The 16,276-nt window shown below is 38.5% G+C and overlaps 3 protein-coding genes across 5 annotated transcripts; 1 reads left to right on the forward strand and 2 right to left on the reverse strand.

The window, feature by feature from the left end:
* Positions 1-167: 167 nt before the first annotated feature.
* On the forward strand, positions 168-2,027 carry LOC126623580 (vacuolar protein sorting-associated protein 28 homolog 2-like). 3 transcript variants are annotated; one of them, XM_050292500.1, is made up of 3 exons: positions 169-589; positions 796-866; positions 1,070-2,027. In XM_050292500.1, the coding sequence occupies exon 3, from the start codon at positions 1,172-1,174 to the stop codon at positions 1,799-1,801; it is 630 nt and encodes a 209-aa protein (XP_050148457.1). In that variant the 5' UTR covers positions 169-589; positions 796-866; positions 1,070-1,171; the 3' UTR covers positions 1,802-2,027. The 3 variants fall into 3 exon arrangements, with proteins under 3 accessions (XP_050148458.1, XP_050148457.1, XP_050148456.1); XM_050292499.1 differs by having other exon boundaries at positions 169-372; XM_050292501.1 differs by lacking the exon at positions 796-866 and having other exon boundaries at positions 168-372.
* Positions 2,028-3,046: 1,019 nt separating this feature from the next.
* LOC126623577 (syntaxin-124-like) lies at positions 3,047-4,671 on the reverse strand. Its single transcript, XM_050292494.1, has one exon. It carries the CDS (start codon positions 4,351-4,353, stop codon positions 3,442-3,444), a length of 912 nt encoding a protein of 303 aa, XP_050148451.1. The 5' UTR covers positions 4,354-4,671; the 3' UTR covers positions 3,047-3,441.
* A 593-nt stretch (positions 4,672-5,264) lies between these two features.
* LOC126623563 (B3 domain-containing protein Os07g0563300-like) lies at positions 5,265-12,969 on the reverse strand. The gene is made up of 14 exons (XM_050292478.1): positions 12,648-12,969; positions 11,196-11,277; positions 10,854-10,952; positions 10,380-10,725; positions 9,929-10,247; positions 9,660-9,756; positions 9,343-9,517; positions 8,998-9,077; positions 8,656-8,703; positions 8,293-8,556; positions 7,678-7,727; positions 6,985-7,098; positions 6,811-6,881; positions 5,265-6,594 (listed from the first exon to the last, which is right to left on the reverse strand). The coding sequence occupies exons 1-14, from the start codon at positions 12,773-12,775 to the stop codon at positions 5,783-5,785; spliced, it is 2,685 nt and encodes an 894-aa protein (XP_050148435.1). The 5' UTR covers positions 12,776-12,969; the 3' UTR covers positions 5,265-5,782.
* Between the last annotated feature and the right edge of the window lie 3,307 nt (positions 12,970-16,276).

Raw genomic sequence — 16,276 nt, forward strand, 5'->3', positions numbered from 1 at the left:
ATTGAAACGGGCCTAACAAGCCCACAATGACAATGATTTTAGCGGGCAGTGACGTAAAACGACGCGGTCTGCGAAAACAGAGAAAGGAGAGAAGGGCTCGTCGCTTTCCAACTGCTACACGTAGATGCCGTAAGCAGCAGCAATCATATACGCCAACGCGCACGCAACCCCTCTCTCCTCTTTTCTCTTCTCTCTCTCTCTCTCTCTCCTCTGTGTTCTCGGAGACTTTTACAAATACCCCCTGGCGCGGCCCCTCCCTCGAGTTTTTCTTTAATTTTTTTTTTCAATTTTTTATTTCTGAATCTCACCCACTCGGACCCAGCTGCAGCAGTACAAAGTTCTCAACTTTTCCCCATCCGAGCTGCGATTTAGGTAGAATCTCAGAGCTCCGAATTTGAATTTTCAGTTTCTTAGGTTCATTTCGATTTGGGGTTGTTTTGGATTCTGGGATTTCTTTGGTTTTCTGGTTTGTAAGCTGCGGCCATGGCCTCTTGAGATGACAGGGCCATGGCGTCCATGGCTGCTTCCGTGTTTGCTTAGTGTGAGAGGCTGATTTGCTTTTGGGTGTGTGTGTTCTTAATAACCTAAGGTAATTTTGGTTCTTAATTTGCTGGGTTTTTCATGGAATTTTTTTTTCTTTCAATTTTTGATAATTTTCCATGAAGAATTGGACCTGTTTAGGGTTTAGATTTCAGCTGAAATGTTCATATGCTGGGTGAAAAGAAATCATCATTGTTGTTGAATAAAGCTGAATATTGCAGCAGACTTAATTGACTTGAGTTTTCTGTTTTGTAGGTTGATTAATCGAAGTCCTGACCATAAAAAAAAACTGGAATCCTGACCTCCAAAGAAAACTGAAATTTATGGTATGTGATGAATATAAGTTGATCGTTTACTGCATTTTTCTAGCAACCAAAATCGACCCATGCCATTGAATTTTTCTCTTCCCAAGCATAAAAGTATGTTGATTTTCGTGGATGCTGAGGTCTTTCGTTTCTTTTGCTGGTTGTCAAGCAAATAGGTTCTCATACTTTCCCTTTGTTTTCTTTGTATGCATTTCTTTCTTCAGTGAATAAGGTTCTTTCTCTCCTTTGCGCGTGTCCCGTTCTCTTCTCCAATCCTCCACATTCACACGCACACCTGAGATTCCTCTTTCATATACATCAGTACAATGGAGGTCAAGCTGGCCAATGACAAGCGTGAAAGAGAAATGTATGATAGTTTTGCCGAACTATACGCCATTATCAAGACCACTGAGAAGCTTGAGAAGGCGTATATTCGGGATGTGATCACTTCTTCTGCGTATGAGGCGGAATGCCAAAAACTCATTGCACACTTTAAGACATTGGCCTCCACGCTCAAGGACACCATCCCAAGCATTGAGCGGTTTGCAGATACATACAAGATGGACTGCCCGGCGGCTATAAACCGTCTTGTGACCTCAGGGGTGCCTGCCACAGTGGAGCACCGGGCTGCTGCAGCTTCCTCCATGACTTCCTCAGCCGCCGCAGTGGCAGAATGCACACAGAATTTCATCACTGCAATGGACTCCTTGAAGCTGAATATGGTGGCAGTCGATCAGGTGCACCCGCTGCTCTCGGACCTCTCAACGTCTCTTGGAAAGTTGACCTTTCTACCACCGGACTTTTTGGGGAAGGTAAAGCTGAAGGAGTGGATTGCAAGGCTATCGAAGATGGGAGCAGCCGATGAGTTGACGGAGCAGCAGTCCAGGCAGCTTCACTTTGATCTCGAATCATCATACAACTCGTTTATGGTGGCTTTGCCGAATTATGGTAGTTGACACAGCCACTTGCTAAAACTCTGATCTCCTATCACGGATTACTAATTTGCTGCAGCATATATATGTATATTTTTGGGAATGCCTGAGTTCTGAACTTAGTGATTAGTTTCGATATTTTGTGTCGATCGTTTGATCGTTCCAGATATGATTTCCGAACGATATTGTAGGAAGTACTTGAATCTATTGTCTTGATTTTTAATGGCATATGATCTCGGTGGCGTGATTGTGAAAGTAAATTGTTCAATATTGGGGCCATATTGTGAAAGTAAATTGTTCGATGCCCATTTTGTGAAAGCAAATTGAACGATCGATTAATGATTAGTTTCTCTACACCTTTATGCAGCAATGATTAGTTTCTCTACTACTTTTGGAGAGGCGTCACACGATGTGGTATACCATGCGTTTCTATATAAATGGTGGGTTATGCGTGTTAAAAGGTTAATAACTTAAAAATTAAAATTTTCCACCACTTGCATAAAAACACGTAGTGTACGATCTGTGTTCCCGTCACAACTAAAATTTTAGGAAGACTAATGAGAATGACTTGAAAATTTAAAGTTTTAACAATAAGAACAAAATAAAAGGTAAAATAAATATCATGATTGACTTTTTAGTATAAAAATGTGATTTTTCATTAAAATGAACAGTACCAGAAGATTTTCCTTAAAGTTACCTAAAAATTTCTGCTTTTGGTTTGGTGCACCAACCGCGGCCTAACTCTATTAAACTAGTGTCAGGAATCAGAGATTCGAATGAGACGGGTGCACTGATTGCGGTTTTATTGTGTCTTTTGCGTTTGTTTGGAAAGTGTTTGTGTTAAAATAGCACTGGAATTGCTTTCCGGAAGTAAAAAAAAAACACTTACAATGCACTTCTTTAAGAAATCACTTGGATTTGGACATGTTTTTAATAAAAGCACATTTTTAGTAAAAGCACTTTAGGAAAAAGCATTTCCATAGCTCGTCAAACTCAAAAAGGTTTTGACTTTAACATGTGAGGTGCGGAGAATTATCATTGGGTAGTTCAGTGGTTGAGGATGAATCACAAGTTTGTATTTTACATTGCACATTCTCGATTTGAATCATGACATTGGTGAATCACATGATGGTGGTCAGAAAGATGCCTATGTACGTTTTTCTGACCCTCGAAAGAGTAGATTGCCATGAGAAGTCACCAGCCGGTCCCTTATTAAAAAAAAAAAAAGTGTGTGAGGTGTGGAGATGTAAGAGTTTGGGAAGGAAAAAGTAGTTTAAAAGGCAATGTCATTCATAAAATGAGGATAAAATTGGTTACAAAGAAATGCCTCTAATTGGTTACATCATGTGTTTACCATCTGCCAATTAGGTCCCTTTGCCCCGAGAGATTTAAAAGCTTGGAGGATTCCATTTCTAAGTTTCGCTACTTTTGTGTCACAATTTTTGTGTGTGAGACATTGAAACCGCACCCTTCGAGAACGAACGGTTTTTTTCTTTTTGCATAGGGATTGTGGCGCTCTACTTTTAGACGTATGCACTGCAAAATGAATATGTGCAGGAGGCTAAAAGAGGAGCGTCAAAATCACTAGCCTTTTTTTTTTTTTTTTCCTTCTGAACTCGCCGTAAGATCTAACTATGAACAAAGTCTTCCCCTTTTCCCTCTTACTACTTCATATGAGGCAAAATTTGTAACATAATTGGAATTAGGAGGAGAATGATGAGAACTATTCCAAGAATTATAGCAATGCATGTCCACTTCCTTGATTTCTTCTGCTGTTCTTTGGCTACCTGAAGGTTGTCAGTGCCTCGTCTCACGAAAGAACTTGCGTGCATGACGTGGCTCTCGATGTCGTTGAGCTGATGGCCCTGGGCTTCGACCAGGGCGGCCATGTCCATGAATATCTGATGCAGCTCGATCAAATTCTTCTCGATCTCCTTCACAGCATCGTGTCTCTCCTGCATTTCGGATATGGTGTCCATAATCTGACCTCTCCCCTGCTCCTGAATCGCCTTCTGCAGAAAACTCTCACTCTCTCCGCTCGAAATCAAAGTTTCGATGGTATCCTCGCTTGCTTTCTCTCCGGTGATTGTGAAATACCTGCGTTCTATTGTTTCCTTGTACTCGGCTGTCATCCTAGCTCTCAACCCTTGAAAGTCATCCATCATGTCCTTTAGCTTCTTCCCCAAGCCACTAACCACCGAGGTCCTCGTTCGATCAGCAGAGGATCCAGGGCCACACCCGGGAAGGTTCCTGTGCGCTGCGTTCGAACGCTCTAAACCTTCGAGCTTCCCCTTGATGATTTTGACCCTTTTGAGGACCTGCTCGACGTCCAAGTCCATTCGGGTCCGGAGCTCCTTCATGGTTTGAGCATTGTGCACAGTCTTGCTCTCCTCATTGGATTCTTGCAGCTGCTTGTACAGCCTCTCGACCTGCCTCATGTCCTCCTTCACATTCTCAATGTCTTCGAAGAACTTGTCGAGGTTAACGCTTTCCTTGCCGGCCTCCACGTCGTCGAGGTAGGCCTGCTGCTTCAGGTCCGTGTACTTCTTGAACGAGCTCGAAAATAAGTCGTTCATCCTGCCTGGATCTTATGTATAACCAAAGGTGCTTTTCTTAAAAGTGCTTTTCGATGGGGATTTCTTTCTCTCTTATGCTGGTGAAGATTGAGTGGACGAACAGAAAAGCACGTTAAGTTGTAACCATATGCGTACAACAATTAAGTAAGCTAAATCAATCGAAGGGTGCTTTTTCTTAAAAGTGCTTTTGGATGAGGGTTTCGGGCTTCTGCATCCTCCTCTGCATCCACATTGAGTGTAAGGAGGAGGAGGGGACAAAAGCAGAAGCTGTCACCAACATATGGACGAAAGCAGAAGTTTCCGTGTTTTTGGTGAGGAGGGGGGTGGTGGGATTAGCATGGGTTTGGATTAATTACATAATTAGGACCAGCCAAATTAACCTACAAATCCGTTTTAACGATGGCTGTACAGTAGATCCTGAGTTGACACGTGGCAGAGCCCCTTTCTCTTCCATCTGTTGGTTGACTTGGTCGTACATTTCTCTCCTCCCAATCACTAGTTTGGTGTAAGATATTTGTGGATAAATTAACCAGGCCTAATTAGAAATGGATAGCAAAAAGTAGTTGTAATTAACCATTTGTATTAGCAGACTAATGATAATTCAATTTAGTGATTTATTACAAAAAAAAGTTAACAAGCTCACAAAGATAATAAAGGTGACTTCAATCCAACAAGATTCACAAAGATAATAACCTAATTATGGAAATCCAATCAGATCAGAAAAGGCATTAAAATTACCCCTTAATTGCAACGTACCAAAAAATAACAGATTGAAAGAGCGATATTTTAAACTACTGTAACCTATAAAAAGGAAATTCGAACTAAAGTACAAGGAGACGAGGTGTCTAATTAGCTAAAGCTAGCAAAAAATATTTATTATTGAGATACCGCGCGAAATTACTAGCAATAAATGCAAAATAAACAATAGGTTTTTTTTTTTTTAAATAATATTATCCAGGACCGAGAAGAGAGTTCGAAACTACTACAATAATTTATAAACGAGAGTTTCAAACTCGAGACACATGGGTAAAAACCTAACCACCTATCCAATGGATAATGCAATTTCTAGTTGAATAGGCGGGAAAAGAGATACTAGTTACATTACATCCCTCAGTGTCTCACAGCAATGTATCGAGGTGAGCTTCTAAAATGAAACTGCGTAGCTTCTACCTGCCACACGCTTCAGTCGCCTTCATCGTTTTCCGGTAAAAAAACCGGCTATCGTGTCCATTTATATTAATTCGGAGAGGACAACATCGTATCAAATTATAGTTTCTCGACCAAGTTACCCACTTTCCACCTCTTTATGTACAAACGTGGAGATGCGCGGTGCTGGTGTTGATGAATGTACAACAAAATTCTCCAGTTCAGAACACCACCGGAGGTTGCTGATGACCGGCCTATCATTGCACAGAAGAAGACATTGATGTTATCCCGTGGCAGTCATGGATGCCGATGGTTTGATGGATAAAGTTGCAGGACAGTCGTTGCTGCTGTCATGATTGCTACTTTCAAGGTTTACACCATTGCTACTTTCGAGGTTTACACCATTGCTGAGGGGTTCTCCCCCTCCTCCTGCTTCACTTGCAGCTCGTTGTGACCCGTTGCCTGATGACTTTTCACTACCACCAGAGCTTGACAATCTCTGCTGCCTGAGATACCTTGCTGTGGCATCGTGAAGCAACTTCATCATGCCGCCTGAATCGGATCCAGGTGACAGCTCATCCTCCCGTTCTGGCTGGATATTCAGGTCAATTTGGCCTTTGAAAGGTGAAGTTGAGGATTTCGTCATGTTAAGGTCATCATCGGAAAGTTCAAGGATCTCTATTTTCTGGTTTGGACTGCTGCTTCCTACGTTACAATATGATAGGGTGTCATCCTCCTGTTTATCAACCACCAGTAATTGCCCCTTGTGCTGCTTTCTGCGTGTAGTTTCTGCTTCTTTATCTGACTGTTTCTTCTCACGCCGCATCATTAATGTACGGAAGCGGCGCTTCACTGTTAAGCATACATTGCAGGTGCATGTTTGCTTGTGTTTAGGACCCTTCCCACTAGGGGGCTGGATGCAGACAATACATGAGCATCCGGGCCTATGTCGGGGGTGCTTTGTGGTGGCCTGAGCTGATGATGGGAGCGACTCACCCTCTCCCAAGATGGCTAGGTTCGCAAGTGTGTCAAGGCCCTCCAGAACTTCAATGTTATCGGGGTCCTGTTTAGCAGCCTTCATTTTCTTCGAAGCAACTGCCCAATCAGAATAAAAAACACCGTTGCAATTTTGATTAATTGGAAGGATATGCGCATGTAAATGTTAGGGAAAACTTGCATGTAGGAAAAGAAAAATTACCATTAAACATAGATAGGCAAAAAGAAGAAAATGTATGCCCACAACCAATTTGTTCTCTAAACACACGACTTGATGAGCTCTGAATTATGATAACTGTTTCCAGCAATTCATACCTGTATTACAGCGGGGTAGCAAATCTTGGAGCTGTTCCGTTGTCAATTCTTGAGCTGCTGAACACAAAGATCTGGCAAAATATTTTTCAAAACATTAGAAAATCAGTTTTACCAATATGCACATCCTTGGAGATCATATCAATTTAAGGTGACCTTAGGGAGATGTCCATTTACCTTTCAGGGTCCCATGAATTCTCAGAACAAGTCCACTTTGATGGCAGAAGAGCATTGATTGGCAGTTTGCGCCATTTGAAACAATCTTCGCATTGAACCCACTGAATCTTCTCACTGGCAAGAATGAAACAAAGCATTTGAATTTGGAAATCTGCTAAACTTATACGACACAAATAATGGACATTGAAAAGCTCAGAGTTTAGGCTGAAGAATAGAAAGGGCGAAAGTAATTCTTCACCTTCATTCGAGGCATAAAAACATGTTTCATATGCATGGTGCAGGCTGGGTTTAGACACCATTTAACCAAGATTTATATATATATATAAAAGATGCATTTTCTTACCCAGAACAGAATAATCTAACAAAAAGACAATAATCAGACAACCCTAAAATATTTTATTACGTGCCTTTTAATCTCTTCAAAAGATTCCAGAAATGTCAAAGAAGACAGAAAAATTTCACCCACCAACAGCACACCCAGGCACAATTTTGTGAACCAATAAATGTTAACCTACAAACTTATCAAATGAGCCCACTTTGGTAGAGCAAATACCAATAATTTTTTGTGATAAATACGTAAAATAAACTAAAGTATTAAGAAGTAACACAGAGAAGTAATTGTTTTTTTGGTCAGGACATTGAAAACTAGATACAAGTCTTCACAAACAGATTTTAGCACTAAAATTGGCTTACCCTGCTCTGCCCGTCGCATAAATTGTTGGCTTCCCAAGAATTGGAGCATCCTGTAATTTGAAATAGTAGATCAGTATCCATAATGGAGGGGTCCTAACGCAATATTGAACAAGAAAACATAACGCATCAAAGACTACAAAGATGCAATGAAAAGATGTAACACTCCCCTATTAAGTGCCAAGCTATATTTCCCGCTAAGAGGAAGTTTTGATTCAACAGTTCAAGATCACATTATTATATCATATAATATTGCCACGAGTCACTTTGGAATTGATTACATAAAAGAAGCTTTCGGAGATTCATCTAGCATTAATTTTCCATTTGAGTTTTATTAATAAATAACTCAATATCAATTTCTTTCTGAGTTTTGGAACTAAGTACAAAAGAATGGCATCCAAATAAAGTATATCTGTGTAGCTCCATCGTGACAAGATATAAACGTTATTTTACCCCATCTTACAATAGTAATTGCAATCTGTTAGAAAACGAATTTATGCAATAGATGTGGCGTAAGGGAATGAACAGACACATCAGACCAAAGGAATGAGAAAAAATCATGAGCAACATAGGGCAACATGAACCCTTTCAGAAAAGGAATAGTAATGAACCATGTACCTCATATTCCTCAAACTCAAAGCCTTCAATCACCACAACAGTGGGAACATGGTTAGCAGGAGGGCGAAGCAGGCCTTGAGCTTCTTCCCATGTAACCTTCAGTTCTATCAGGTCTTCATTTTCAATTCTCAGACGCTTACTCTTAGAACCCAAGTTACTGTTCTTCCTTTTTTTAGGGATCAAAGATTTATCTTCCAGTGCTTCTTTTGCTATATAACCTGACTTATCAACATTAGACCATGAGCTAGGATCTGCCAATTCAACCTGGTTCATTGATAAAAAGCTCCGTGATTCTGAACCCTTTATGAATGACAAAAGTTTGAAAAAACTTCACCAGATAGATAAAGTTTCTGTTTTACTCACTTCTGCATGGACTGAAACTCCGTTGGTTGTCTTGTTTGCCTCATTTTCCTACCATTGTAATGTAAAAGGAAATGAAACCTAAATAATAAACCTTACAGAAAACCAAATGCAAAGATCGACATAAATAAGATAAATGCATGCAATAGAGATTATCAAGGGAATCAGTGCAGACTCAGAGACAAAAATGCCATTAGCTGATCATGCAACTTAATTGAAGTGCATAAATAGTCTGGATATCAGTAACAAAAACAGCATCCTGAATACATGCCGCTTAAATCATATTGCCAATCATCACAAAAAATTAAATTCACCACAGGAACTGGGTGTTGAGCAGGGCAAAACCTGATCAGATTGTAGGGAAGTTGAAGCCTTTCTGAACCCCATAACCAATTTCCCTTCTGGCTCCAATCGACTAAATGTCACTGGGAAAACAGATAAACTCTTCAGCGCAAAAATGAGGGAACAAAGTAACAAAATGAATTAATTTACATTGAGAGCATCAAATCCAAAAGCCAAAATAACTTTATAACGCAAGAATTCAGAAAACTAACAACATTGAACCAAATTAAAATATATATATATATAATAAAAAAATCTTCTCAAAAAAGTACCGGCAGAGTCCTTGCCAAGTTTAAGCATGAACCCTAACATTCATCAGAAATTTCTCCAGTGATGTAATATCATTACCTATGTCACCGGCCAGCAATTGCATGGATTGTATGCAAGGGGTAACCCCCTCCAAAACATACATTCTGCTATTGTTGTTGGGCCAGAAGCGAAACTGAAATATCCATTCCTTGCCTTTTGAATCCTGGACTTTCAGAGGCAACCCTTCGGGCTGAGAAATTGGAGGAAAGTAGGCCTGTCACGGAGGGGCAGAATGTTAATGGAATATGAAATGAAAAACTAGGTTAACCTAAAAATTGTATGACAAATTCAAAAAGAAGATTCTTTCCATTATGCCTCAAAATGACAGGTTAGGCTTAGAAAGCATGAAGACACACCTCTGCACATTTTTTTGGCAACACCAAACGCCCGATCCGCCCAGCATCACTAGCGCTCAACATTTTCTCGAATAATGGAGTGATTACAGAATTTTTACTTAGATATGGTTAAGGTGTACAGTACATAAGAATCAAGAGACAACAAATTTTAAGAAAAGGCAGTACCATTAGTACCATTATACAAACAGCCTTAAGAAATGTAATATAAAACATATACAACATTGTCATGTTAGAGAAAAGGAAAAAATATATATTGACATAAAGGATACTCTCCAGATATATGCTGCAGCTCTTGATCAGTGAATCTAGGCCAGTACCGAGGAAGTAACTGATTTCTTCCCCGGGCATCTGCTCGAGGCCTTGCATTGCGGATCTGATTATCACCAGATGATTCAACTCCATTACCATTATAATTCTTTGCCAAAGGAGCGATTGGCCGCAAATTAGTTCCAGCAACCCCCAGTTGTGGATTTGTTTCACTTGGAGATCCATAAGGTACAAACTGTGGAGTAGACGGTTCCTCCTTCAAAGAGGCAGACTGCTGGGATATATTTAAACATGAACTACTTTTCTCCTCGTGGTTAATTCCTACAACAAAATGTTCACAACAATTTAGCAACCATCTACCCATTTCATTCTACAGCATGGAGCAGAAGCAAGGAAAGTTGGCATATCCTACTATCTTCCTCACTATGCTAAATGTCATGAAAAAACCATTACCTGGGTTTCCAATCCCATTTTCAAGACTCTGTTGTGTGCCAATACTTAGGTTTACTTTCATTAGTCTTTCAGAAAATTCCTCAACTTTCTTCTTTTCCAAGGTGGAGACAAATATTCTCTCACTGGCATTAAGCTTGTTAATTCCAGTTGAACCATCAACTTCATGTGGCACCCTCGTATGCAACTCAGATGAAGGAATAGAAGAATTGAATAAACTGGGTGCTTGCCTCCATGGTACAGGACCAGATCCAGCCAACTGAGTCCAATTTTTGGTAGACAGGTCCTTAAGTCTCTCAGATAAAGGTGAATGGAAGAACATAGATGTTGGCCATGCTGGGTTTGATGTCTGGATTAACAACAGAATAGCACAGTTTTTGGTATATTCAAGGAAATACTAAAATAATCAAGGGTCGCCGTAGCAAAAATTGATGATTGAAACATATGATTTTAGTTATTTGATGAAAGCCTCCTTACCATTACATAATTTTTCCTTGCACATGTCATGCACTCAATTCCTCCGGGATCCAACAATGTAAATGCGTGACTTGAAACGATGCATCCACAATGAACCCGCTGCAAAGGAAGACTAAACAAATCAGCATTTATACTAGAAATTCAAAGCTAAAGTTGGTACGACATTCTTTATAAAATTAAATGTATACTACAACAACAACAACAACAACAAAGCCTTTTCCCACCAAGTGGGGTCGGCTATATGAATCCTAGAACGTCATTGCACTCGGTTCTGTGTCATGTTTTCCGTTAATAAATGTATAACAAAGGATATTAATTAATATGGATAAACCATCCACTCACCTTCCCACAAGACTCACAGCACCTCCAACCAGCAGCATTCGTATGAAAGGTCTCACAGAATCTCCCTTCCTCATAAGCAACACTTGGATCACAGAAGAAGAAAAAGAAAAGGAAAGATATCTTTCAGTATATTGATCATGAAATATAAAGAAAGATTTAAGGTAGATGAATCATTGAGTAGCGTCTAATTTTGATCCTTCACAGTGCCGGCTGAAATTTTAAGGTGTCTTTAAATTAATTCAGCAATCATGCCATCCCTGCTTCCCTAATTAAAGTTAAGTATCAGAACTAACTCACTAACTACTAATGAAGCTTGAAAATCTGGCAATCCTAGCGACATAAATTCGTCGCCTGAGTAAGTCTGCAAATTTACACCACAGGCAGACCTTTCATAGGCCTAGTATTGGAACAAGCAGTTTAAATTTTACTTTTTCTTCATAATTTTCGGCCATCGATAAATTCCTTTTCTGCATGAATCTTCGAAAACAAAAGCTTCCCATTACCATCAGATGTGGCGGAAGTTTGATTCATTTGAGTGCCTCAAATGGTCAAACTCTCACATGAATCTTCCTTATTTGACCAAAACATGAAAGAATTAAAAACCATCTTGTAGTTTCACTCCTTTAAGGTTTTCATTGCATCTCTCTAAGAGAGCACCGACTACGTTAAGTAAACTAAAGCTACTTTACAATTTTACCCTCATGTCTTCGGTTCTCCATATCTTAACGCGTACAGACAAAAAAACAGCAAAGACTATAAAATTCCATCTTCTAGAGAACTACTTAAATTACGCAAAACATAAGCATTGCAGGTGTGCATTCGCCGAAAACAAGTACCAGAGGGTTAGGATTCACTGAGAAGTATATTCTAAGCAAAGTTATATTTGAACATAACATACAGACAAAAACGAAAATCTCATAACCAACTGAGGCTATATACAATTGTTGTTTCATAAGCACCACATTCAAGCATCTGCTGAATTCGACGGAGCAACGGTTAATTCAAAGAATCATTTCATCTTTCCCCTAAATTAAATTACAGTATATCTCTTCATTCCTGTTCCCCAAAGCAGTTCAGTACTAATACAAACGCATTTTACTAAATACAAGTCAAGCTATTCATCTCCCTCAATCGAATTCGAAAGACTAAATGAAGAAAATGGAGCAAAAGCCGGTGTTCCCAAACTACCCTTCAAAAAAAACCCAATCTTGCTGCGCATAACGCCACGACATGCTCCAAATTTAGCAAATTCCCACCCAAAAAACCCACTCCTAAAACCCTAAGCTCGATTTCAAATCAACCAACGAAACCCACGTCGCACGAAGCAGTAAGTTGAAGCAAGCAGAGTTCAGAAGGCAGCGGAGATATACCCAAGAAAAACCACCGAACGAGTACAAAAATAGAAATTCAAAAAAATTAAGAGAGAAATGGAATGGAAAATGCTTGACTTACTAGCACCGATCGCAGAGCTCGCAGTACTCGCCAGTCCGGAGCCGCCAGCCCTTTCTCGGAAACTCCGATTTCACCTCCTTGCACTCAGAATTGTAGCAGACCTTGGAAGACGACGAAGACGACGACATCGGGGAAGCCCCGTTTATAAGAAGCTAAAACCTAGAAATTAAGCAGCGGAGGAGTTGTAGAGAGAGAAAGTAGTGAGAGAGGACGCGGTAAAGAAATGGAAATACAGTGGTTTCCGCCTGATCTGTACGTAATCATATAGCACGAGAGACACAGACAGAAAGAGTTGGAGAGGGTTTTAGAGAGAGGAGAAAAAAAGTGTTTTTTTTTTTTGGTTGAAAATGCTTCTTTTTTTTCTTTTCCTTTTTTTATAAATACGTCATAGTTAACAAGCTTAATTCACAACTAAATAATTACCCTAAAAATCTTTAAGGAATACTTATCGAATTCACATGTAAAAGAACAAACACATTATTTTTTACCATCAAAATAATGACTCGTAAGTTAAATACGGCTAACGCATTACTATATTTAACTATCTTTCCAAACTTACAATGAATATTTACTTACCGAAACTGAATTAAAGAGCAAAATGTACATTGAGCCAAACAATCTGACAAAATATATGGTCGAACTCGAGTGCAAAGGATGAAACACTAATGTTCGATTTAGCTGGATTAATCCATATTCGAATTCAAGTATAAGAGAACATATATATGTATTATCCATGTTATAAAAATAAAAATAAAAATTGAAGGTTAAAACAGGATTTAAAATCACGTCGGTCGTTTTGCCGTCGTCGTTTCTCGGATGTCATTCTTGTCGCGGGCATTGACCCAAAATTCCATTTTATCTGACAAGCCATTGACGTGAATGCCCACCTGAGCTAACGATGCAGGGGTACATCGGTAATTTCGGTACATATTGACTTGGTTGGACTAGTGGGAGAGCGAGTTGCAATGTTTATGTACTCGCGCGCGGGGGTAGAGAATTTTGGTCGCTTAGAAGGTATGAGCGGTGTGGAGAATAATCATGTGCATGGCCCGCAAAAGGTCATGCAATCACGTAACGCCCACTTCTGCGGAAGGCAGATTGTCTACCCTCGGGTGACTTTTTCATCCCTCTTATTTATACGATTACAGATAGTGCACGTTAATATTTTATATTTTTATTACTTTTTATCTTATTATCGTTATAAAAAATTAATATAAAATGTTGACATAACTTAACCGTAACCGTACAAAATAGAATGAGATAAAAAGGACATCCAAGGAGAGCAGACAATCTACCTCCACTTCTGCGGACTTGTTGGTTCGACGTCGGCTTCCATTTCCCACTTTTAAACGACTGCGTTCTTCCTTCTTGGTGGGTTTTTGGGTTTTTTGGGCTACAATGTCTCTCCCTTTTGTTTTTACTTATTATGATATTTTTGTTTGGAATAAGAAGGTTTTTGGTCTTTTACACGTAATGAGTCATATTTACTTTTAATTTAATATATATGAAAAATGATTATTGTATACTTTTACGAAAGTGTTAGTTTTTAATTTACGTACTAATTAGAATTATTCATTCTCTTTATCAATATTATATATATGTGCAGAAAATCACTCAATTTAGAACTGACATGACATGAACAAACATTGTCGTATGATTATATTACAAGTTGAATAGATTGGCAACGTCGAGTCGGAACGTACGTCATGAGTGAAACATGTATCGATTACATCGTGATGAGTATATATTAAGCTTGTTTATATATGTGAGTCAATATTAGAGGTTAGCAAAGAGTCTTCGGCCATATCTAACAATGTTCCTAGGAGTAAGAGCAAGCCTAACAATTAAGTTTTGCAATTTAGTGATCGGGCACTGGCGGGTAGCCACATGTCTTCTTGCATGTGTGAAAGAGATAAGAAGCTTTTCGGGTCAGTTTGCATGTCATATATATATATATGAAACATGCAACAGATAATACCAAACACATTATATGATATATATATATATATGTGTGTGTGTATGTATGTATGTATGTATAGTACTACTTTTGGCTTAGCTGGTTTATTTGTCAAACCCATCGACCGATACGTAAAAATTGAAGAAAATAAAATAAAAAATAAAGAGGGGATAGGCTGAATAAAAGAGGTCGATTGCTTGGTGGTGTCTGTATGTGTAGGTTTTAGGACTGTACGTGTTTTGTAAGAAAACTACAAACTCAAAAGCAAAATGATGATTGAGATAGGGTGGTGCTATCCAGTATCCACACCTCTTTTTATCTTGCACACACTTTCTTATTTTTCGACTGTTGAATTGAATGAATTGAAGAATATCAAATTACGAACATTAATAAGCTGTGCGTAAAAGGTAAAAATGAATGTATAAATATCATCAACCTTGAGATTTATAAATATGTGTGAACGCTACTTGTTTTGCAAGGTATATTACATGCCAAAGATGGATGGAATGCATACACTGTACACGTTGGTCTTGCCAAAATCAGTGCGTTTTACGAAAATGGAATATAATGAATTAGTCTTGTTTAATAAGATAACACTATATGTAATAATATATGAGTTGGATGACTTGGTTGGTACGTGTTTTACATTTTTTTTATATAAAAAGGGGATAACTGATGACAAATTATGGTTATCCATTCATTTCGGGCCAAAGAGGCTATCAAGAATTTCAACATACCCGTGACCACAATCAAGCAAACTCACCATCTATTATGAATAAATACATTGTGTTAAAACATAAGTGAATTAAGACAACACTATATGTTATAACGAGAATCTCTTCGTTCAAGAGAAATCATCATATTTTCCTTGACTTATTGATGCATTTACAATGCGCGGGTTAATTAGTAACCATAAATATCAAATCTAAAGGCTCGTTTGGTGGACTGAATGTGATAGATTATAGCCAATTAAAATGGTTATGAGTCCAAGTCTAATGTTTGATGGTGCTAAATATAAGTTGGAAGGGATTAGACAAGATGGACTACAAACCCAAAATTAGGTGGGTTATGTAACCCGACTTGTAACATAGGTTATAAATTATATTTACGTGAGACTCTTTATAATCTCTTTGTCAATCATCTTATGTTTTTATATAATGATTTATTATATTAACACAAAAATTAATATTAAATTATGAAATAACAAAAAATTTATAAAAAATTCTATTTTTTCGAAAGAGTTGCCTAGCATTTATCTCGAATGATTTGGACCACATGATTCCTTTTCGAGTGAAGACATCCGACATGATGAACCTATGACATATATAATTATGTATGACAGAATGACGCATTTCCTGTCATCATTATCACATCTTGCATTTAATTAAACGTTATAGTTATTCAAATATTCTTATTCATGTTTTGTTTAACCAGTGTATGACTTTGTCACAATAATTCTCTTATTCGAGAGTTAGAAAGATTTACAGAGATATTTAGTTTTTTTTTTCTGGTATTATCATGTGATCCGTCAACATCAAGAATTAAACATAAAACATACCGTGTAAAATACGAATCTGAATCACTTGACATGTTGACTTGGATTCTTTGGTAAAATTAAACAACTGTTTGGCCTAGGGGATATGTCTATCTGTTGTATTAAAGATTCCGTCAA

This window comes from Malus sylvestris, chromosome 5 (assembly GCF_916048215.2).
Source record: "Malus sylvestris chromosome 5, drMalSylv7.2, whole genome shotgun sequence".
In the NCBI taxonomy this organism is placed as follows: Eukaryota; Viridiplantae; Streptophyta; class Magnoliopsida; order Rosales; family Rosaceae; genus Malus; species Malus sylvestris.